Genomic DNA, 25,542 nt, shown 5'->3' with positions numbered 1-25,542 from the left:
CTCCTCTGTAACTCTGAACTGGTCACCTGTAAAAAAAATCAAGCATCGCCTATGGATATTTTTATGTCCCGAAGTTTGGCGCCATTCCATGAGTATTTGCAATATTAAAGCGTGACAAGTTGGTATCTATTTACTCGGTGTAACATCATCTTTCACATTATCCATAAAAATTGGGCTAACTTTACTGTTTTGTTATTTTTTAATTCATGGACCAAAAAAAAAGGCGTTAGAAAAATGATTCCGCAAATACCTTTGGAAATCAAATAAAAATTGACCGCCACTTTATTCCCTAGGGTGTCTGCTAAAAAATTATAGATAATGTTTGGGGGTCCTGAGTAATTTCCCAGGAACAAAATACAATTTTTACATGGAGGAGAGAAGTCCCAGAATAGGCGCGGTATGGAAGTGGTTAAAGTGAAATAATAAAAGTGAAATATTCCTTTAAATTTCATACAGGGGGGAGGGGGTTTACACGCATGTTTCCCATGCTTAGAACTGTCCCTGTACAAGATGTCATTTCTGAAGTGAAAAAAAAAGTAATTTTAAAGTACTCATGGCTATAAAGAATACAGTCATTGCTCATTAAAACTAAAAAAATGTATGGGGGTCCCCCCAAATTAAATTACCAGGCCCTTCAGGTCTGGAATGGATATTAAGGGGAACCCCGCCGTAAAAAACAAAACAAAATGGCGTGGGGTCCCCCCAAATATCCATACCAGGCCCTTCAGGTCTGGTGTGGATTTTAAGGGGAACTCCACCCCAAATAAAAAAAAAATGGTGTGGAGTCCCCCTAAAAATCCACACCAGACCCTTATCCGAGCACGTTGACCTGGCCGGCCGCAGAAAAGAGGGGGGGACAGAGTGCGGCCCCCCTCTCCTGAAGCGCACCAGGCCACATGCCCTCAACATGGGGAGGATGTCCCCATGTTGATGGGGACAAGGGCCTCATCCCCACAACCCTTGCCCGGTGGTTGTGGGGGTCTGCGGGCGGGGGGCTTATCAGAATCTGGAAGACCCCTTTAACAAAGGGGACCCCCAGATCCCGCCCCCCCCCCTATGTGAAATGGTAATGGGGCACATTGTACCTCTACCATTTTACCAAAAAAAAGTGACAAAAGTGTGAAAAATGACAGTAGCCGGTTTTTGACAAATCTTTTAATAAAATCTTCTTTCCGCGGTTCCTTCTTCTTCTTTCATTCGGGTTTCTTCCTCTGCTTCTTTCTTGGGTCTTCTCGTCCACATCTTGCCGTCTTGCCATCTTCTCCCATCTTCTTCTCTGTCCGTCGACCTTCTCGTCCCGCATCTTCTTGATCTTCTGGGTGCTGCGCTTGAAATTGAAGATCCCGCCGTGTTCCCGCTCCTGGGACACGCCCCCCTCTGACGCCACAGGTTAACTCATATGAAAGTCCGCGTGTGGCATATGTGCGTCAGAGGGGGGCGGGGTCACATGAGTGTGACACGGCGGGAACTTCAATTGGAAGCTGCGGCGGCTTCTTCTTCTCCGGACGGCGCGCTTGAAATTGAATTCCCCCACCGTGTGACGCTCTGTGACCCCACCCCCTCTGACGCACATGACTTTCTAAGGAGTTTACTTGTGGCGTCAGAGGGGGCGGGTCCCAGGAGCGGAACACGGCGGCCAATTCAAATTCAAGCGCTGCATCCGGGGAAGAAAAAGAGGTGGGAGGGGGGGGGATTTATGCTTGGGGTAAACATGCAGATTAATGTTCAGTGTTTTTTGTGGGGGGATTTTTGGTGACACCTAATGCTCATACATCTTGGTAGGGGTTACAGTTTGGCATGTTCGCCCTGGGATCTAGATGACCTTGTCCTGGCACTGCCAACAGTCATATACAGCATTCAATATGTGCCTTCTGTTCTTTTGTCCCTGGATCTGCAATGCCACCATCCAAATAATTCCATTTAAATTGTCTCTGCTATTACCACCAGTCTGCATCATTCAAGAATCCAAGCATTGCTACCCAACATTTTGCTGGTACAAGGAGCTTTTTCAAGAGAAAGTTTCCTTTATACTATGTTCTATGTTATCCATATATAAAGGAGTGCAAAAAATAAATATGGCTGCATGTTGTGCTTTATTTATTTCTAATCAGCCACTCAGCTTAGTCAGGAATTTACTCTACAATAGAAAGCCTGTAATATTAATATAAACAATAAATGATATTCGGACCCGTCCCAAGACTTGGGTAATGATTAGTAGGTATCAAGTGTGTATTATATTTTATTGTATAATGTTCAGATGATCATGGATATTATTTTGTGTTTTATACACTTGTCCTCGTCCCATCCCACGTAGGGTTGCAGTATTTTGGAGACTCTCTTTTGTTTGCACAGAGAAGGACAGGACATAGAATCAATATTTGAGGTTATGGATTAACCAGAATGTGATCTACCGCTTATGGCTGAAATTGAAGTCCACAAGCAAAGTGTCTAAAAGCTTGTAAGACACAAGGAATCCAACTGACAACACAAGACCGATCCAAGGGATCCATACAGCAGTGATTTGTAAGTTTTTTGTTGTGTTTTGTGTGATTTATATAATGCAATCAAGACTGTATCTCACAAACCCAAATTTATTGAAGCATCCGATAGGATGCAGGCGCTGTTCAGCCGACAATTTTCTGTCTTGCTCCTTTGACAAAAGTCGATTGAATAGACAACTTTTGCCAAGCTGGGGGTTGCTGAATGAACCAAAATTCAAGCTGTGTATGGCATTTATAGTGCAGTATTTTTTTCAACAGAAGTAGTGAGTCAGTCAACAGGAAGGGAATTTAATAATGTGTGGGACAAATATAGATCTATGCTTAGACAAAAGGGTAAAAAAGTTAAAAAAATTAAATAAAAAAAGGGGCAGACTCAAACACTTGATCTTTTTCTGCCATCACTCATCATGCTTCAGTGTTTGTATGAGATGTCCGAGCTGGTAAAAGAAGCCTGCTACAATCAGTATTAATTATGCTAAAAAGAAAACTCTGCTATGTGTTATAAACTGGGAGACCTTGTAGCATGAGCAGGAAAAACACCCAATCACTATGGCATGGTGATAGGTAAACTACTGAAAACTTTCAGGGCTCTTTTTTTGGGTGGCAATGCCTAACACCCCCTGAAAAGCAACCAATGGGGGATTGGTTTTTAGAGGGAAGTATAGCAGTGGCTGTCAGGTGTTCACAAAGCAATCCTGATGCCTCTTGAATGCCTGTGTTTTTTTTTTTATTTTGTAAAAAACATGACTGCAAGCCAAGCTTGCAGACTTGGTGCACTCCTATTGACCCATTGCCCAAAGTTTGATAGATGGTGCAAAGCATTGTGGCCATGGCATGTGTTCTGCCTGCTCAGGCACCTCATTCAAGAGCATGTGTAAGCAGTACTACAAAAATCACTGATAACATACCATTAGCTTTACTAATACTATACTGTACATATACAGTGGGGTGGATTCAATAAGCAATTGCGCCTGTGTAACCATAGGTTACACAGCGCAATTGCTTACTTGCCCCGGCGTAACGAGTGCTCCTGATTCAGGAACCTCGTTACGCCGACTGCAGCCTAAGATCTGCGCGGCATAAGGCCCTTATGCCCGCATATCTTAGGCTGCATTCTTGCGGTGGACGCTAGGTGGCGTTCATGTTGTGCTCAGTGTATAGTATGCAAATTGCATACTAACACCGATTCACAACATTGCGCGAGCCCTGCGTACGCAATTTACGTCGTTTACGTACGGCGGTTTCCGCGCAAGGCTGCCCCTGCTATTAGCAGGGGCAGCCCATGTTACGTATACCCGTCGTTCCCGCGTCGCGAAATTCGAATTTTACGTACTTTGCGTAAGTGAATCGTGAATGGCGCTGGACGCCATTCACGTTCACTTTGACGCAAATGACGTCCTTGCAACGTCATTTGCCGCAATGCACGTCGGGAAAGTTTCCCGACGGAGCATGCGCTCTACGAGCGGCGCGGGAACGCGCCTAATTTAAATGATTCCCGCCCCCTACGGGATCATTTAAATTGCGTGCTCCTGCGCCGGGCATTTTGCCGGCGCGCTCCGTGAATCAAGGGCAGCGGAGCAAATTTGCGGGGGCGCAGGGAAAAAACGTTGCCCTGCGCCTCTGTAAATAATGGGCAATTCTACCTGAATCCGGCCCAGTGTAAACAAAATTCCCCTAAATTCACAGATATGTCCACTGTCCTAGAACAGGATTTGGCTGACTTTTGACTTTCTATTCTGTTCTGTATTTATTTTTTTATCATACATGTACCACAGATATGAGATATCGGTTCCTGTGTACGATGTGGTGGATTCTTCTCCTTAGCATCACCAGCTTTACCATCCTACCTGCTTATAGCAGCACAAGTAAGCGTGTAGTGTCAGTTGTATCATGATTGAAATTAAAAGTTCTGTCCAACTCAGACACTTGTTTTTTTGTAGATACTGGGGAGTAAAATGGCTTGTTGACTTCTTATATACAGTGCATCCGGAAAGTATTCACAGTGCTTCCCCTTTTCCACATTTTGTTATGTTACAGCCTTTTTCAAAATGGATTAAATTCACTATTTTCCCCAAAATTCTACAAACAATACCCCATAATGACAATGTGAAAGAAGTTTGTTTGAAATCTTTTCAAATTTATTAAAAATAAAAAAGAAAAAAAATCACATGTACATAAGTATTCACAGCCTTTGCCATGCCACTCAAATTTGAGCTCAGGTGCATCCTGTTTACACTGATCGTCCTTGAGGTGTTTCTACAACTTTTTTGGAGTCCACCTATGGTAAATTCAGTGGATTGGACATGATTTGAAAAGGTACCTATCTGTCTATATAAGTTCTTGCAGTTAACAGTGCATGTCAGAGCACAAACCAAGCCATGAAGTCCAAGGAATCTGGGGAAGGATACAGAAAAATGTCTGCAGCATTGAAGGCCCCAATGATAACAGGGGCCTCCATCAACTGTAAATTGAACAAGTTTGGAACTACCAGGACTCTTCCCAGAGTGGGCCACCCAGCCAAACTTAGTGATCGGGGGAGAAGGGCCTTAGTCACTCTGACAGAGCTTCAGCATTTCTCTGTGGAGAGAGGAGAACCTTTTAGAAGAACAACCATCTCTGCAGCACTCTACCAATCAGGCATGAATGGTAGAGTGGCCAGATGGAAGGCACTCCGTTAAAGGCACATGACTGCCTGTCTGGAGTTTGCCAAAAGACATCTGAAGGACTGTTCTGATGCAAAAAAAGATTATACTCTTTGGCCTGAATGGCAAGCGTCATATTTGGAGGAAACCAGGCAGGGCTCATCACCTGGCCAATACCATCCCTACAGTGAAGCATGTTGGTGGCAGCATCATGCTTTGGGGATGTTTTTTAGCGGCAGAAACTGGGAGACTAGTCAGGATTGAGAGAAAGATGAATGCAGCAATGTACAGAGATTTTCTTGATGGAAAACCTGCTCCAGAGCACTCTGAAACTCAGACTAGGGCAAATGTTCATCTTCCAAAAGGACAACGACCCTAAGCACACAGCCAAGATGACAAAGGAGTGGCTACAGGAAAACTCTGTGTATGACCTTAAGTGGCCCAGCCAGAGCCAAGACTTGAACCCGATTGAACATCTCTGAAGAGATCTGAAAATGGCTGTGCACCAACGCTTCTCATCCAATCTAATGGAACTTGAGAGGTCCTGCAAAGAAGAATGTGAGAAAATGCCCAAAAATAGGTGTGCCAAGCTTGTAGCATCATACTCAAAATGACTTGAGGCTGTAATTGGAGCCAAAGGTGCTTCAGCAAAGTTTTGAGAAAAGGCTGTGAAAACTTATGTACATGGGATTTTTTATTTTTTTATTTTTAATAAATTTGCAAAGATTTCAAACAATTTTCTTTCACATTGTCATTATGGGGTATGGTTTGTAGAATTTTGAGGAAAATAATAAATATAATCTATTTTAAAATAAGGTTGTAACATAATTAAATGTAGAAACAGTGAAGCACTGTGAATAGTTTTCGGATTCACTGTATATCAGGGTAATATATTTCAAGAATTAGCTTGGTGAGAAACTGTCTTTAAGCACCTGGTAGGGGCAGCTGTAGGGGGACAGTATCCTTGCTCCCTGTTGGTCTTTTTATTTATTTTATGTGCTTTTCTTTAAAATTCTTTGATGTAAGAAGTCTTTTGATTTAACATTATGACTTTGTAAATATTGTACAAAAACAAATGCATAGCTCTCCAAGTGGATAGTTTCGACGCCCTCCGTAGAAGTCTGCTTAATGACGAAACTAGTCAGGGCGCTGGCTATGCGACATGTAGGAAAGATTCTTGCGCTCCACTGAAGCGGGATTAGGAAGCTTCGGTTCTGCCGGATATCCTGTCGGTGGTGTGAGCAGGAAACACAGATGCCGATCGCATATGGATCTGGTGACTTTCCAAATGTTCATTTTTGTCTATTTTGATGTATGTTTAATATATAGGGGAGCCTGATGTAATGGGTCTTGAGGGTCTATGCTAATTAAAAACTGGATTACGCTATGGTAGCTTCTTCTGTTTTTGCTTGTCTTACCTGAGGTTCCTTATTGCAAGTGGTTCCATGATAGATGTTATCTGCAGAGGTCCATGGTCAATGAAGTTTGATTCACTTAAGGGGTATCATTTACTTTATTGTGGTGAGTTTGAACCCCGACGGGGCGAGTGTTCACAAGTGGTGGATTGAGAGGATTTTGGTGGAAGGTGCACGCTGCTACATTCTTCTTTTTCAACACTCTTTCTTGGACATTTTTCATCTGCTGTTTTACATCTATTTTAGACTTTTTGGTGGGAGTGCCAACACCACCTAGAGATCAGCGCTGTTTGTGCTCTATTTTATTGAATGGACTTACCTTTTTAGCAATAAGCGTTAGAGTGCTATTTTGTATATGTTTTCTTTTTTAAACAGCTGCTTCCGTTTAGGTTGTCTGTTATTTAATTAGCAGATAATTTTATATTTAGATTGTCATTCTTTACTCTTGGTTTTGCATAGGTATTTATATCCAAGTGGCGCTAAGCAGTGTATAGTAGGCCGTTTTATACACTATTGTAATATCCTTGCTCCCTGTTGGTCTTTTTATTTATTTTATGTGCTTTTCTTTAAAATTCTTTGATGTAAGAAGTCTTTTGATTTAACATTATGACTTTGTAAATATTGTACAAAAACAAATGCATAGCTCTCCAAGTGGATAGTTTCTGTTAACATGAAATAAAATAAATGTTGGGTGAAACAAATACCAGTGTGAATGTTCTCTGGCAGTGTATGGCCAAGCAAATGGGTCCAGAAGATGGCCCCAAGAGGGGTGTCCTAAATGTCTGGGAGAGGGCAGGTGTGGGGGATAGTGATATTTTTTCTAACTGCAAGGGAGAAAGCTTATTATAGAGAATGGCAGAGAAGGAGATGGAACACAGAAAAGTGTGAAATCCCAAACCTCTTTTTTGGACAGTAATGGAGAGATTGCACAGTTGGGGTAATTACATAAGAATGCTCAGCCCATTCTCCACTTCTAACTAAAAAATCTCCTTTGGGTGTACTATTATTTGATGAAGAATCATGTACTGTAATGTTGCCAGCTGTTTGTGTGTGTGTGTGTGTGTGTGTGTGTATATATATATATATTAAGGTTGTCCCGATACCACTTTTTTGAGACCGAGTACAAGTACCGATACTTTTTTTTCAAGTACTCGTCGATACCGAATACCGATACTTTTTTTTTAATGTCATGTGACAGTATTTTATTTTTTTATTTTTTACACAATTTTTTTTTTTTACAGTGATTTTTATTTTTTTGGGGGGGGGGGGGGGTAGTGGATTGTCAGTGTGTGTTTTTTTTCTAATATTATTATTATTATTATTATTTACATTTTATTTTTTAACTTATTTATTGCAATTTCTTTTCTTTTTTTTTAAATTAGTCCTGTTGGGGGGCTTTGGTGAGATATCAGAGGTCTTAACGGATTCCCCAGTCCCTTTCTCAGCTGCACTGGAAATGAATGGACAGGAGACAGACGCTCCTATCCATTCATAAACTAAAGCATCGTAAACACAGTTTACAATGCTCAGTCATATGAATGGACAGAGTCAGTGATCACTGACTCTGTTCATTCAGAAAAGGTAGGAGCCGGGTTTAGCGGCTCCTACCGCCGCTCTCCATCCTGACAGAGGGGGCGGAGGAGGACACGGAGGGGGGACACAAATCACGGAGGGGGGAAGCAGCGGCACGGAGGGGGGACACAGATCATGGAGGGGGGAAGCAGCGGCATGGAGGCGGAGAGCAAAACAGAGGACGGCAGCGGCACGGAGGGGGGACACAGATCACGGAGGGGGGAAGCAGCGGCACGGAGGGGGGACACAGATCACGGAGGGGGGAAGCAGCGGCACGGAGGGGGAGAGCAAAACAGAGGACGGCAGCGGCACGGAGGGGGAGAACAAAGGACGGCAGCTGCATGGAGGGGGAGAGCAAAACAGAGGACGGCAGCGGCACGGAGGGGGAGAACAAAGAACGGCAGTGGCACGGAGGGGGGGAACAGAGGACGGCAGAGGCACGGAGGGGGAGAACAGAGGACGGCAGCGGCACGGAGGGGGAGAACAGAGGACGGCAGCGGCACAGAGGGGGAGAACAGAGGATGGCAGCGGCACGGAGAGGGAGAACAGAGGACGGCAGCGGCACAGAGGGGGAGAGCAGAACAGCAGCGGCACGGAGGGGGGGCACAGGAGCATGGAGGGAGAGTCAGGTATCAGTAAAGTATCGGAGCATTTTCCCCGAGTACAAGTACTCGGGAAAATGCTTGGTATCGGTCCCGATACCGATACTAGTATCGGTATTGGGACAACCCTAATAAATAAATATATATATATATATATATATATATATATATATATATATATATAGTGGAAATAATTATTTATTTGCTCCCCTGCAGATTTTGTAAGTTTGACCACTTACAAAAAAGTGAAGGGTCTAGAATTTTTTTTATTAAAGGCGCATTTTAAATGATAGACACAGAGGGGCAGATCCACAAAAGAATTACGCCGGCGTATCTATTGATACGCCGCGTAATTTTAAAGTTCCCGCGTCATATCTTTGTTTTGTATCTACAAAACAAGATACGACTGCATCTGGGAACGATCCGACAGGCGTACGTCTTAGTACGCCGTCGGATCTTAGGTGCATTTTTTCCGCCGGCCGCTAGGTGGCGTTTCCCTCGAATTCCACGTTGAGTATGCAAATTAGCTAGTTACAGCAATCCACGAACGTACGTCCGGCGCATTTTTTTACGTCGTATGCGTTCGGCTTTTTCCAGCGTATAGTTACCCCTGCTATTATGAGGCGTACTCAATGTTAAGTATGGCCGTCGTTCCCTCATCAAATTTCGAATAGGGATTTGCGTAGAATGACGTCACCGTCATAAACATTGGCTTGTTCCGGTTTAATTTCGAGCATGCGCACTGGGATACCCCCACGGAAGGCACATGTGGCGTTAAAAAAAAAACGTTGTTTACATCAGGTCACGACGTATTTACATAAAACACACCCCCATCACATCCATTTGAATTCCGCGCCCTTACGCCGCCAAAGATACACTACGCCGCCGTAACTTACAGCGCAAATTCTTTGAGAATTCGAAAAAAAAGTAAGTTACGGCGGCGTAGTGTATCTTAGATACGCTACGCCCGGCGGAATAATGCGCCGATCTACGTGGATCTGCCCCAGAATATCAACCAAAAATTCAGAAAAAACACATGATACAAATGTTAAAAAGAGTTGCAGTTCAGTGAGTAAAATACATTTTTGATTCCCAAGCAAAACATGACTTAGTACTTGGTGGAGAAACCCTTGTTGGCAAGCACAGAGGCAAGAAGTTTCTTGTAGTTGGTGACCAGGTTTGCACACATTTCAGGAGGGATTTTGGTCCACTCTTCTTTACAGATCTTCTCTAAATCCTTAAGGTTTCTTGGCTGTCACTTGGCAACTTGACGTTTCAACTCACTCCATAAATTTTATATAGGATTAAGGTCTGGAGACTGTCTAGGCCACTCCATGACCCTAATGTGCTTCTTCTTAACCATAAGTTTTGGGTCATTGTCATGCTGAAAGACCCATCCATGACCCATCTTCAGTGGTTCTGGCTGAGGGAAGAAGGTTCTCATCCTAGATTTTACAATACATGGCCCCATCCATTGGCCCCTCAATGCGGCAAAGTCAGTCTGTACCTTTAGCAGAAAAACAGTCCCAAAGCATAATGTTTCCACTTCTGTGCTTGGTGTTTTTAAGGTCATAGTCAGCATTTTTCTTACTCCAAACACGGTGAGTCCCCCTCCTCAAGAAGGCACATGTACAATCATGCCAATGAACCCAAAACATACCGCCAAGGCAACAAATGAGTGGCTCAAGTAGAAGCACATTAAGCTTATGGAGTGGCCTAGTCAGTCTCCAGACCTTAATCCTATAGAAAATGTATGGCGGAGGCTGAAACTTTGAGTTGCCAAGTGACAGCCAAGAAACTTTAAGGATTTAGAGAAGATCTGTAAAGAAGAGTGGACCAAAATCCCTCCTGAGATGCGTGCAAACCTGGTAACCACCTACAAGAAACGTCTTACCTCTGTGCTTGCTAACAAGGGTTTCTCCGCCAAGTACTAAGTGATGTTTTGCTTGAGGATCAAATACTTATTTTACTCACTGAACTGCAACCTAAATTATAGCATTTGTTGCATGTGTATTTCTTTCAGGATTTTTGGTTGATATGATATCTCTATCATTTAAAATACACCTATGATAAAAAGTTATAGACCCTTAGGCCCCATGCACACGAGAAGCAAATGCAAACTCATCTAAACACAAGTTTTCAAACGCAAAAACCGGCGTTCAAAACGCCCGTTTTTGCCGCGAATTTCGCTGCGTTTTACCGCGATTTACCGCGTTTTACCGCGTTTGCGTTTATAAGCATTTGGTTAAGAAACATCATAAGACCCTCCCTAAGCTCAAAAAACAATATTGTTTAACCATTTCAGCTATTTTGTGAGACCAGAGCAGCTGAGAGAGCAGCAGTGTACGTGTATTTAGCGTGTCACTTGCCACGTCACCTGGCCACGTCACCTGGCCACATCACCTGCCACGTCACCTGGCACAAGTTGTGGATTGTCCACTGGCCACGTCACCTGCCACATCAACTGGCCACGTCACCTGCCAAGTTGTGAATTGTCCACTTGCCACATCACCTGGCCACGCCACCTGCCACAAGTTGTGGATTGTCCACTGGCCACGTCACCTGGCTATGTCACCTGCCACGTCACCTGGCCACGTCACCTGGCCACGTCACCTGCCACCAGTTGTGGATTGTCCACTTGCCACGTCACCTGGCCACGTCACCTGGCCACATCACCTGCCACGTCACCTGGCCACATCACCTGCCACAAGTTGTGGATTGTCCACTGGCCACGTCACCTGCCACATCAACTGGCCACGTCACCTGCCAAGTTGTGAATTGTCCACTTGCCACATCACCTGGCCACGCCACCTGCCACAAGCTGTGGATTGTCCACCGGCCATGTCACCTGGCTATGTCACCTGCCACGTCACCTGGCCACGTCACCTGGCCACGTCACCTGCCACAAGTTGTGGATTGTCCACTGGCCATGCCACCTGCCACGTCAACTGGCCACGTCACCTGCCACAAGTTGTGGATTGTCCACTGGCCACGTCACCTGGCCACGTCACCTGCCACATCACCTGGCCACGTCACCTGCCTCAAGTTGTGTATTGTCCACTTGCCACGTCATCTGCCATGTCACCTGGCCACCCCACCTGCCACAAGTTGTGGATTGTCCACTGGCCACGTCACCTGGCCATGTCACCTGCCGCAAGTTGTGGATTGTCCACTTGCCATGTCACCTGGCCACGTCACCTGCCACATCACCTGGCCACGTCACCTGCCACAAGTTGTGGATTGTCCACTGGCCACGTCACCTGCCACGTCAACTGGCCACGTCACCTGCCACAAGTTGCGGATTGTCCACTGGCCACGTCACCTGGCCACGTCACCTGCCATGTCACCTGGCCATGTCACCTGGCCACATCACCTGCCACAAGTTGTGGATTGTCCACTGGCCACGTCACCTGGCCACGTCACCTGCCATGTCACCTGGCCACATCACCTGCCTCGTCACCTGGCCACGTCACCTGCCACAAGTTGTGGATTGTCCACTGGCCACGTCACCTGCCACGTCAACTGGCCACGTCACCTGCCACAAGTTGTGGATTGGCCACTGGCCACGTCACCTGCCACATCAACTGGCTACCTCACCTGCCAAGTTGTGAATTGTCCACTTGCCACGTCACCTGCCACGTCACCTGGCCACGTCACCTGCCACAAGTTGTGGATTGTCCAATTGCCACGTCACCTGGCCACGCCACCTGCCACAAGTTGTGGATTGTCCACTGGCCACGCCACCTGCCACGTCACCTGCCACGTCACCTGGCCACGTCACCTGCCACAAGTTGTGGATTGTCCACTTGCCACGTCACCTGGCCACGCCACCTGCCACAAGTTGTGGATTGTTCACTGGCCACGCCACCTGCCACGTCACCTGCCATGTCACCTGGCCACGTCACCTGCCACAAGTTGTGGATTGTCCACTTGCCATGTCACCTGGCCACGTCACCTGCCACGTCACCTGGCCACATCACCTGCCACGTCACCTGGCCACGTCACCTGCCACAAGTTGTGGATTGTCCACTGGCCACGTCACCTGCCACATCAACTGGCCACGTCACCTGCCAAGTTGTGAATTGTCCACTTGCCACGTCACCTGGCCACGCCACCTGCCACAAGTTGTGGATTGTCCACTGGCCACGGCACCTGGCCACGTCACCTGCCACATCACCTGGCCATGTTACCTACAACAAGTTGTGGATTGTCCACTTGCCACGTCACCTGCCTCAAGTTGTGTATTGCCCACTTGCCACGTCATCTGCCATGTCACCTGGCCACCCCACCTGCCACAAGTTGTGGATTGTCCACTGGCCACTTCACCTGGCCACGTCACCTGCCGCAAGTTGTGGATTGTCCACTGGCCACGTCACCTGCCACAAGTTGTGGATTGTCCACAATGCAATACAAGCAATTACATTTTTTATGTTTTTTTTTATGGTTTTTCATCATTTGCCATCATTTTTGAGATTTCTAATGTAAAAAAATAGGTCACCTTTAAAAACGCCTATAGACGAAATCGCGGCAAAACGCCGGTACCGCGATTTGCCGCGATTTGCGTCTAAAACGCGAAAGCTGAATGCTTCTGAACCCAAAATTTTGGGTTTGGAAAAACGGCCCTAAACCCAACTGCTTTGAAACGCCAAAAAACGTGATTGTGTGCATGGACACATAGGATAACATTAAATGTGTTCAGGGGCAGTTGAAAAAAATGCCCAAATGCCTCTGAACTCGAGTTTAGCAGCGTCTCGTGTGCATGGGGCCTTAATTTCTTTGTAAGTGGGGAAACGTTCAAAATCTGCAGGGGATTAAATAATAATTGTCCCCACTGTGTGTGTGTATGTATGTGTGCATACACACACACACACACACACACACACACACACACACACACACACACACACAAATATATATATATTTTCCATAACATGGCAGTACTCAATGGTCCTGTGCTTTCTGACTTGTTATTTGTAAATACAGAAGCTGGTAGAAGTTTTCAGCATTATTCGCTTCCTTTACTAACTACACTGCACCCTAGGACACAGAGGAGGAGGGCAGCTGCACTGACTTCACAGCAGCTGCTCCTCCAATAGCCTTTGCTGCAAGCCAGCACTGAGGACTTCTCTATGGCATCAGGTGAGTACTAGTGAATTAAACAGGAATGTTATCTCTAGAGGGACATAAAAAGAATGATACCAGTGACAGACTGAAACGAATCCAGAGTATTGCAGAAATCTTTTTTAACAATCAGCTGAGCTAGCTAGAACTAGTGTGCAGTCTCTGAGCATCTCTTGCATCATGTATGCAGTCTCTGATCATCTTTTGTATCATGTCCGCAGTCTCTGAACATCTCTTGTATCATGTCCGCATCAGTCTCTAACAAGAAAGTTAAATAGTTAAAAACCACTGCTATAACATATATCATATATAACATACTGTATATCTTGGAGAAGCCAGGGAGACCCTGTCCTACTGTACACTCTCTTACCTTGCCCATATTTTATCCCAATAGTATCTCATATAATGCTTCTCAATCCAGCCAGATCAGATTTCCACCAATTTCTTCACCCTCTGTGTTGAAAAGTGAGTTTCTCTTGCGTCAGCTTTATTTCTGCAAGCTATTCAGCATTTGAGGTGGAACTTGAGATACCAACTTTCTTGCAAATAATTTTACAGCCACAATTCATAGTTGTGTAACAGACTCTACAATATAATACTCCTGAGCATCTATATCTAGATACCCCAAATTAAACAAAAGAGGGCTACACTCTGACTTTATATGAAAAATCTGGTTGTTATATTATATAATATCTTGCCAGTACCACATTAATTTACGGCATTTCAAAATAAATATATCAGGTCTCCTTGTTCTCTCCCGCAGTTAATATACCACTGATCCTCCAGAGCAGCCATTGCATACAGAGATTTAGGTGTCCTTTACATGCTTTGCAGTATAAAATGTTGTGTAACTCTTGATGTCGGAGATAGTTGCCTTTGATAATGAGTTCAAAACTACATCCCGTTTTTCATGTGTAATACTACCCACGTCTCCTTCCCATTTACGTCAGATATTTTGGCAATAGATGTGTGTGGGATATCAACGCCTTAGTATAGGTAGCCAGTTCTACAGAATTCATAATTTGCAGTTGATGCAATATTTATATCCAAACTACAACTTTGAACTTGCAATGCATCATGTATCTATTGGAAAAATAGTTGTTGATTAGCTGAAAATGTACTAACAGTTGCTGGAATATTTTAAAGACTTTTTGGCCTAGATTCACGTACGACCGTTCTACGTTGTGCGGGCGTAGCGTATCGTGATTACGCTACGCCGCCGCAACTTAGAGAGGCAAGTGCTGTATTCACAAAGCACTTGCGTCCTAAGTTGCGGCGGCGTAGCGTAAATGGGCCGGCGTAAGCACGCATAATTCAAAGTAGGCTGGTAGGGGGCGTGTTGTATTTAAATGAGGCTTGATCCCATGTAGATGCATGGCCGAACGAACGGCGCATGCTCAGTATCACGTCGTATTTACGCCCAAAGATACGTCGGCTCAATTCCTGTGACGTGAACGTAACTTACGCATAGCCCTATTCGCGTACGACTTACGCAAACGACGTAAAAAGATATGCTTGTTCCGACGTCCATACTTTGCATGGGCTGCGCCACCTAGAGACCAGCTTTATCTTTACGCCAGCGTATGTCTTGCATAAATGGCGTAACTAATTGCGACGGGCGTACGTACGTTCGTGAATCGGCGTATCTTGCTCATTTACATATTCGATGCGGAAATCAATGAAAGCGCCACCTAGCGGCAAGCGTAATTATTGCAACCCAAGATACGACGGCATAGGAGACTTACGCCGCTCATATCTTGGCCAAATCTATGCGTAACTGATTCTATGAATCAGGCGCATAGATACGACGGCGGCCATTCGGACTTACAATGGCGTATCTGGAGATACACCGTCGTATTTTTCAGCTTTCAGCACTGTCATAATTTGATTGACAATTAGTCATACAACACTGTACCCAAATGAAATTTTTATAATTTTTGAGACAGATGGAGCTTTCTTTTGGTGGAATTTAATCACCACTGGGCTTTTTATCTTATTAAAAAAAAAAGAAAAAAGGCAGACATTTTTGAGAAAAAAATATATTTTTTAGTTTGTTTTAAGATTTTGCAAATAAATAATCTTTCTTCATAAATTTAGGCAAAAATATATTCTGGGTTAGAATAACCCATGTCGGTGTATATTTGTTAGTCTGTGTGAAAGTTATATAGTCTACAAAATATGGTATATGCAGTTTTGAAAATTGATCTGAATAGTTCTGACTTAGCGACTGCCTGTCTTATTTTTTTGAGGCCCTACAATGCCAGGACAGGACAAATACCCCCAAACGACCCCTTTTTGGAAAGTAGACAGTCCTAGGTATTTAGTATGAGGCATGTGAGTTTTTTTGAAGTAGTCATTTTTGACACAATTTTTTGAAAAATTGTTCACAAAGTTTTTATTTTAAAAAGTTATTTCTCACACACAGCATGAGTGTATTTAAATTACACACCAAAGCACATTCTGCTATGCCTCCTGAGTATGGGGACACCACATGTGTGAGATTTTTTCACAACCTAGATGCATAGAGGGGCCCAAAATCTTACGAGCACCTTCAGATGTTCCAGAGGCATAAATTATGCATCTAATTTCCTTTTCACCTATCACATTTTTGTAAACTCTGGAGGACCAGGACATTGAAAACACCCACAAAATTGCCCTATTTTAGAAAGCAAACACTGCAATGTATTTTTTTTTTTTTTACACTAAGTTGTCAATTAATCGGATATTTCTAACACACATCATAGGCATACTTAGAAATACACCCAAAAACACATTTTGCTACTCCTCCCGAGTTTGGTGATGCCACATGCATGAGATTTATTCACAGCCTAGTCACACAGAGGGGCCCAAAATCCAAAGAGCACCTTTTGGCTTTCTAGGGGCATAAATTTCACATCTAATTTCCTGACTACCTATCAAATTTTTGGAGGCCCTGCAGCACCAGGACAGTGGAAATGCCCATAAAATGACCCCATTTTGGAGAAAAAAACAACCCGAGGTATTTTTAGGAGGCGTGGTGAGTCTTTTCAAACGTTTTTGGAAAATGCAGAAAGAAAATGTAAATATATATTTTTTTTACACAAATTTGTCAATTTAATAAGATATTTCTCGAACACAGCTTCAGCATAATTAGAATTCCACCCCAGAACACATTCCACTCCTTCTCCTGAGTATGATGATGCCACACGTTTGAGACTTTTTCAGTGTCTGGATTGATTATGTACCAGACATTACTTAGTTACATAGTAGGCGAGGTTGAAAAAAGACACAAGTCTATCAAGTCCAACCTATGTGTGTGACTATATGTCAGTATTACCTTGTATATCCCTTGGTTGTTGTTGTGGTCGTTGTGGTTGTGATCGTTCAGGTGCTTATCTATTGGTTCCTGGAAACTAGCGATGCCCCACACTGAGACCACCGCCTGTGGAAGGGAATTCCACATTCTAGCAGCTTTTACAGTAAAGAACACTCCACGTAGTTTAAGATTAAACCTCTTTTCTTCTAATTTTAATGAGTGGCCATGTGTCTTGTTAAACTCCCTTCCGCAAAAAAAGTTTTATCCCTATTGTGGGGTCACCGGTATAGTATTTGTAAATTTAAATCATATCCCCTCTCAAGCATCTCTTCTCCAGAGAGAATAAGTTCAGTGCTTGCAGCCTTTCCTCATAACTAATATCCCCCAGACCCTTTATTAGCTTTGTTGCCCTTCTTTGTACTCGGTCCATTTCCAATACATCCTTCCTGAGGTCTGCCCAGAACTGGACAGCATACTCTAGGTGCGGCCAGACCAGAGTCTTGTAGAGTGAGAGAATTATCTTTTTATCTCTGGAGTTAATCCCCTTTTTAATGCATGCCAATATTCTCTTTGCTTTGTTAGCAGCAGCTTGGCATTGCATGGCATTGCTGAGCCTATTATCTACTAGGACCCCCAGGTCCTTTTCCATCCTAGATTCCCCCAGAGGTTCTCTCCCCAGTGTATAGATTACATTCATTATTTTGCCACCCAAATGCATTATTTTACATTTTTCTACATTGACAGTATTTGTGATGTAGTTGCCCACCCCATTAATTTGTTCAGATCTTTTTGCAAGGTTTTCACATCCTGCAGAGAAGTTATTGCCCTGCTTGGCTTAGTTTCGTCTGCAAATACAGAGACAACGGCGGATCCAGGGGGGGGCAACAGGGCAATTGCCCCCCCCGAGGCAATCATGTCACATTGGCTTTAAAAAAAAAAAAAAAAATTCTTTTTTTTTTATTTTTTTACTATTTTTTTTTAAACTGCTTTGTGGCAACGGCGGATCCAGGGTGGGGCAAAAGGGCAAAAGGGCAATTGCCCCCCCCCCGAGGCAATCATGTCACATTGGCTTTTTTTTTTACTATTTTTTTTTTAAACTGCTTTGTGGCAACGGCGGATCCAGGGGGGGGGGGGCAACATGGCAATTGCTCCCCCCCGAGGCAATCATGTCATATTGGCTTTAAAAAAAAAAATATATATATATATATATATTTTTTTTTACTATTTTTTTTTAAACTGCTTTGTGGCAACGGCGGATCCAGGGGGGGGGGGCAACATGGCAACATGGCAATTGCTCTCCCCCCCGAGGCAATCATGTCACATTGGCTTTTAAACTGCTTTGCGGTGCCTGCAGCTCCCGCTGCCAAGTCTCTAACTCTCTCTCCCTCTCTCATCACCAGGGCTGGTAGGCTGCTTTGAGCTGTAGCTGACTGCAGCGCTCCCCCTCTCTCCTGCGTGTATGACACCGGGCATCTCTGGCTGTGTGTGAGAGCTGGATCTGTGTTCGGCTGTGCTGCCTGTGCTAGACCTGCTCGTGTGATAGTAGATGGAGATGGAACACTGATTGAATCAGTGTTTTGTCTATCACACAAGCCCGTCTAGGGTGGGACTTTGCTAGAGCCGAACACAGACCTACAGCTCCTGTTTGTTCCATGACACACGTCGGGAGAGGAGATACCTGCTGTGTGTGATCGAGGCAATGCCATGGTGAGTGCCATGCACAGTGTGGCTGCATTAATAGACAAAAGTGGGGCTGCATTCATATACAGAAGTGGGACTGCATGTATATACAAAAGTGGGACTGCATGCATATACAAAAGTGGGACTGCATTCATATACAAAAGTGGGACTGCATTCATATACAAAAGTGGGACTGCATTCATAGACACAAGTGGGGCTGCATTGATATACAAAAGTGGGTCTGCATTGATATACAAAAGTGGGTCTGCATTGATATACAAAAGTGGGTCTGCATTGATATACAAAAGTGGGTCTGCATTGATATACAAAAGTGGGACTGCATTAATATACAAAAGTGGGACTGAATTTATACACAAAGGTGGGGCTGCATTCATATGCACAGTGAGGCTGCAATGGTGGGCACTGATGAGGCTGCATTGATCTCTTGTACCATGTGTTCAGTCTCTGACCATCCCTTGTACCATGCCTGCAGTCTCTGAACATCTCTTATACCACGTCTGCAGTCTCTGACCATCCCTTGTACCATGCCTGCAGTCTCTGACCATCTCTTATACCACGTCTGCAGTCTCTGACCATCCCTTGTACCATGCCTGCAGTCTCTGACCATCTTTTATACCACGTCTGCAGTCTCTGACCATCCCTTGTACCATGCCTGCAGTCTCTGACCATCTCTTATACCACGTCTGCAGTCTCTGACCATCCCTTGTACCACATTTGCAGTCTCTGACCATCCCTTGTACCACGTCTGCAGTCTCTGACCATCTCCTGTACCACGTCTGCAGTCTCTGACCATCTCTTATACCACTTCTGCAGTCTCTGACCATCCCTTGTACCATGCCTGCAGTCTCTGACCATCCCTTGTACCACGTCTGCAGTCTCTGACCATCTCTTGTACCATGTCTGCAGTCTCTGACCATCTCTTGTACCATGTCTGCAGTCTCTGACCATCTCTTGTACCATGTCTGCATTCTCTGACTATCTCTTGTACCATGTCTGCAGTCTCTGACTATCTCTTGTACCACGTCTGCAGTCTCTGACCATCTCTTGTACCATGTCTGCAGTCTCTGACCATCTCTTGTACCATGTCTGCAGTCCCTGACAATCGTCTACAAACTATGGGATAGATTTATGGCATTTATATTTAAATATTTTTTACTAGTAATGGCGGCGATCATTGATTTTTTAGCGGTACTGCAACATTGCAGCGGACACATCGGACACCTAATTGAGTTCTGTAAGCAACACCTTATTTTCTGGCAGTGCCCCTCCCGAGACTAGACTCTGGATCCGCCCTTGTACAGAGATTGCACTGCTTACCCCATCCCCCAGGACATTTATGAACAAATTAAACAGGATGCAAGGGTGCATTGTTGGGCAGGGATAAAGTGGTTGTTAAAATTTTGTTTTTGTAACTTAATTCTGCATAAAACATTTAAATGTAATTTCCTGAGATCATTTATGAGGGCGGAATTAGGAGCGGGCCAACTGGTGGCGAGTAACACTTGAGGCCTGGCTAGTAGCTTGGGACTTTAAATTTTGAGCCCTGCTCTAGTGCATACAGTGGATTATGCTTCTCAAAGAGAAATTGTAATACTTTATATTGGGAGGGCCTATTCTCCACCCTCCCCACCTCACAAAGTGTTAAACTACTTTACTATAGTAAAATGATGAATTGGCGTGAGCACTACCGTTCTGGGAGGATATCATATGATGTTTTCCAATTCTTGCGGCACATGGTTGCCTATGGGGGCACACAGTTCAGCGATCAGTGGTGTGCCGTGTTCCTGGGACACAGGGCATTACCGGTTAGGTAAAGGGCCTGTTGTTGGGGTGAAACCATTCTTGGTTTAATAGACTACGATCTGACCAAGTTGGCTCCTCTTATCTCATCAGGCCCTGGAGAATTACTCTGAAATCACTTGAGTCGCACACAGTGAGTTTATCAAAGTAAATCTGATCATGTTATGTTTCAATGTTTTTATTAGAAAAGACATAGTGGTATAAACAGACAAGAAGCGTATCTAGTCATTGTACAGTCACAACAGCATATGGGATTTCAATACCAAGGGTTCTGATGCCCAAAACTCTCAGTTGGAATATCATGAAAACATCATCAAAAGAAAAACAAAAAATAAAATAAGAAATCCAACAGAGAATGCATAAACGAGCAAAAAACAAATATTTCCCTCAGCTTCGGATGATTGACCGACAATGATCGTACAATGCGGACAAGCCAGGAAAGATGATATTAGAGCCTAGCAAACCCTACATGGGCTTAATCCGTTCAGACTAATAGAGATATAAAACGGTAGCAGGGACAATGAAATCAGAGAGAGAGAGAATAAGATAGAAAGGAAAGAGTTAGGAAGGAGAGAAAAAGAAAAAGGGGGGGGAAGGGGAGGAGCCACGGATCAGCATTTCCAAGCCACAGAGCTGAAAATTAGAACTAAAACTAAGCACCACGCATACTGGTGTCATTAGTGAGGTAGCAAATCCAAGGATCCCACACCTGATGAAAAAATTTCATTTTATCTTGTGTCAGAGCTGACAACCTCTCATTTAACATCAGCCAAGATAATTTGCCCTTAAGCTGTTCAAATGGGAGAGGCGCTGACTTCCAGTTTCTGGCAATGGAGATCTTAGCCGAAATAAAAATAAATGTCAGTAGTCGTCTGCTGGATTTAGAGGCTTCAACCACCAGTTATAACTTCCAACTTCAGTAATTTGTTCGTTAAGCCACCTGCTTGAGTACAGATCTTGAAAATATAGTAAATTACCTTAGAAACAATATATAATAATTATTTGTATATTACTTACTTATTGTGATTAACCCCTTGCCACCCAGGCCAATTCTGACACTTCTCTCCTACATGTAAAAATCATAATTTTGTTGCTATAAAATTACTCAGAACCCCCAAATTATATATATATATATATATATATATATATATATATATATATATATATATATAAAATATATATTGTAAAGTTTTGGGGATTATAGCTCCACAGGACTCTGTTCTCTGGAGGTCTTAACCCCCTGTGTGCTGACTCCCAGTGGTCAGGGGTGGAGGCTCTTTCCCACCCGAATATCACTTTAGAGCCTCCGAAATTCCGGGCCCCAAATGACTCTCTATCATCACAGAGAGGACTGCGAGCCAGTCCTCTCTGGATTAACGCTATTGCCGGGAATCCCTCACCCATTCTGGGTGACCCCTGAACACTATCACAGCTCTCTTAAAGGGACCACAACCCAAATACTGGTGCTATATAGCACCCTTCCAGGACCCAACTTTGGCGTCCTGTACATATCCCCCCCCCTCCTCAACGTGGAGGTGTTGGAGACACCACTCGACATCATACAATGGACTCGGGAGAGGGCATCGGCATTCTGATGTTGTCTCCCGGGTCTGTGCTCTACCACGAAATTGAACTCCTGGAGAGAAAGGAACCACCTTGTTACCCTGGCATTGATGTGCTTGTTCTGCCTCATCCAGGTAAGGGGAGAGTGGTCTGACACCAAGCGAAACCTCCTACCTAGGAGGAAATATCGTAGGGAGTCCAAAGCCCTCTTGATGGCAAGACACTCCTGTTCTACCACAGTGTAGTTTTTCTCAGCTGCCGTCGGCTTTCTACTAAGAAAAACGACGGGGTGCTCTTCCCCATTGATTTCCTGAGACAGGACCACTCCCAACCCTTCACTTGAAGCATCTGTTTGCACTACAAAATCCTTCGAAAAATCCGGAGCTGCAAGCACCGGATCCTGGCACAATGCCGTCTTAAGCTTTTGAAAACTTTTTTCGGCCTCAGCATTCCACTTTATCATCACTGACTTTCTCCCCTTGGTCAAGTCAGTCAGCGGTGCAGCAATGGTGGTGAAGTTGGGGACAAAGCTCCTATAGTAGCCGACTATGCCCAAAAATGCTCTGACCTGCTTCTTGGTTAGGGGACGGGGCCAGTCTGGCTTCCATCTTACTCAGTTGGGGCTTCGCCAGCCCTCTATCCACAATGTACCCTAGGTCATTGGCTTCCTCTACCCCAATTGCACACTTATCCAGATTGATGGTGAACCCTGCTCTTCTCAAGGAGTCTACAACTGCCTGAACCCGGGGAAGATGGGACTCCCAATCAGTGCTGAAAATGTCATCTAGGTAGATGGAAGAGTACCGTTGATATAGACGCAAAGTTTTGTCCACGGCCCTTTGGAACGTGGCAGGGGCAGAGTGTAGACCAAATGGCATTCTTTTGTATTGGAAATGGCCTTCCGGGGTAGAGAAGGCTGTTTTCTCCCTGGCTTCCTTGGTCAGGGGAATCTGCCAGTACCTTTTTGTGAGGTCCAGCGTGGCGATATACCTGGCAGGACCCAACCTCTCAATTAGCTCATCTACCCGTGGCATGTGATATGCATCAAACTTGGAGACTTCATTAAGTTTTCTGAAGTCGTTGCAGAAGCGGAGGGTGCCGTTGGGTTTGGGTACCAACACGATTGGACTCGACCACTCACTCCAAGACTCTTCAATGACTCCAAGCTCGAGCATTCTTTTAACTTCTTCAGATACTGCCACCCTATTAGCTTCTGGGATACGGTAAGGCTTTAACCAAATTTTTACATTGGACTCGGTTACAATGTCATGCTCGATGATGTTGGTGAGACTGGGCAACCCTGTGTTTAAAGGAACACTAAAGGTTTGTTTTTTTATTAGATCAATTGATTGCTGTAAGCTAGAGCATTTAAATATCACTTACCTCGTTTTTCCTTTTGACCTCCAAAATACAGTAATCCAGGTTTGAAAATGCCATTTCCTGTCACTCCTCTTCTTGCTTTCCACCAGCATCTGAGCCGTTTTGCATGGTGGAAAGCAGAATGTGCTCACCCCCTCCCTATGACTACAGCCCTGCGTGAAGATGCTCTCTTATCCCTCACAGGCATGGAGGCTAAGCCTAATGGGAACTGTAGTTCCCATTAGGCCGTGATGGATGTAGCAAAAATTGAATGCGCACCACAAACCAGGAAGTCAGTGAGAATAAGGATTCAGGAGTGACGGAGGTAAATAAAACAGCTCGATTTCAACAGGTATCAAACTAGCTACTGTCAGACTTTAATTTAAGAGGAAAATATTTTTGTCTTTACAACCCCTTTAAATTTCTTTTAGACTTTTTCAACATTACAATTCATACCTTTCAATATAAATATACATAAATATACATAAAACACACATACATAGAACACAAACACAGTCTCAATATGTGGGAAAAATATAAATCGCACTAACTCTAAACAAAAGAACCTATTGAAAACACCAAGTAGTGATTTTTATAAGCCAATAATATATAATGCTATATATATATAGCTGTATCAAAAAAATATATATTGGGTGATGGGAGTGGGTAGCCACTAGAGAGCGCTATATGGCCATATCAACACCCATCAGTGTTAATAAACATTGTTATAGTGATACCAGCAGTGTATACATTTCAATTAAAACATATATGAACAGAGGCTGATAATCAAATTAAACAGAACAAGTAAATGTAAATTATAGGGATGCACCGATATATCGGTGGCCGTTACATATCGCCCGAAAATAGCAATTTGGGAGACATGCCGAAATACATTTAAAATTGCCGATAATGACCGCCCTCCATGGGCGGTACCATTGCGTATAGGAGGGGTGGCAGGTTCTTGTACAAATGTAGCCGGAGGCGATGGAGGACTCGGAGCGCTGGGCAGGGAGGGAGCTGTGCTGCTAAAAAAGTAAGCAGAACAGAACCTGTTAGGTTCACCCTATAAAAAATTTCTAACACTACATCCAGCCCAGTTCTGCAAATAAAATTACACTGACCTTTTTTTTTTTTTTCGCCGTAGATATTGTTTATCGTTAGAATTCACCGCGGCTTCCGGGTAGGGAATCCCGCGGGAGTGGGAGTTTCTATTGACATGCCAATTGATTGACATGCTAAACGACGGCGCATACAGCGAGTCACGACTTCCTGAAAGAAGCTCGGGTCGGCTCGGCTCTATTCGGCACCGGCGCCGAATAGAGCCGACCCGAGCTTCTTTCGGGAAGTCGTGACGCGCTGTATGCGCCGTCGTTTAGCATGTCAATCAATTGGCATGTCAATAGGAACGCCCACTCCCGCAGGATTCCCTACCCGGAAGCCGTGGTGAATTCTAAGGATAAACGCTATCTACGGCGAAAAAAAAAAAAAAAAAAAAGGTCAGTGTAATTTTATTTGCAAAACTGGGCTGGATGTAGTGTTAGAATTTTTTTATAGGGTGAACCCACGCTTTAACAAACAAAATGGCTGGATTGGGGGGAGTGGTTAACTTAATACTGACCAGCACTTTCTTAATGAAAAAATGGCAGATAAAAAAAAAAATGTTATCTGCATTTAATAACATTTTTTCACAGTGGCTCAGTGAGGCTGCAATTGATGTTTTTTTGGTAGTCAGAGAAGGCAAGCATGGCTCAATAACACAAAAACGTTTCTGTGTTATTGAGCCATGCTTGCCTTCTCTGACTACCAAAAACAACATCAATTGCAGCCTCACTGTGCCATCACATGCAGCCACTGTGCCAACACAGGTCGCCACTGTGCCATCACATGCAGCCACTGTTCCCATCAAACGCAGCCACTGTGCCCATCAAACGTAGCCACTGTGCCCATCACATGCAGCAACTGTTCCAACAC

General features: G+C 44.3%; 1 protein-coding gene across 1 annotated transcript in view; it reads left to right on the top strand.

The window, feature by feature from the left end:
- The first annotated feature begins 2,347 nt into the window (after positions 1-2,347).
- The window catches only part of PROC (protein C, inactivator of coagulation factors Va and VIIIa), an 81,253-nt gene continuing 58,058 nt past the window's right edge, over positions 2,348-25,542 (top strand). The window contains exons 1-2 of the mRNA XM_040348873.1: positions 2,348-2,523; positions 4,277-4,366. Coding sequence (XP_040204807.1) covers positions 4,279-4,366 — 88 coding nt within the window. The 5' untranslated portion in view covers positions 2,348-2,523; positions 4,277-4,278. The remainder of the gene's footprint in view (positions 2,524-4,276; positions 4,367-25,542) is intronic.

This window comes from Rana temporaria, chromosome 4 (assembly GCF_905171775.1).
Source record: "Rana temporaria chromosome 4, aRanTem1.1, whole genome shotgun sequence".
Taxonomy (NCBI): domain Eukaryota; kingdom Metazoa; phylum Chordata; class Amphibia; order Anura; family Ranidae; genus Rana; species Rana temporaria.
The sequence above is the reverse complement of the archived record's forward strand: the minus strand, read 5'-3'. Positions and strand labels throughout refer to the sequence as shown.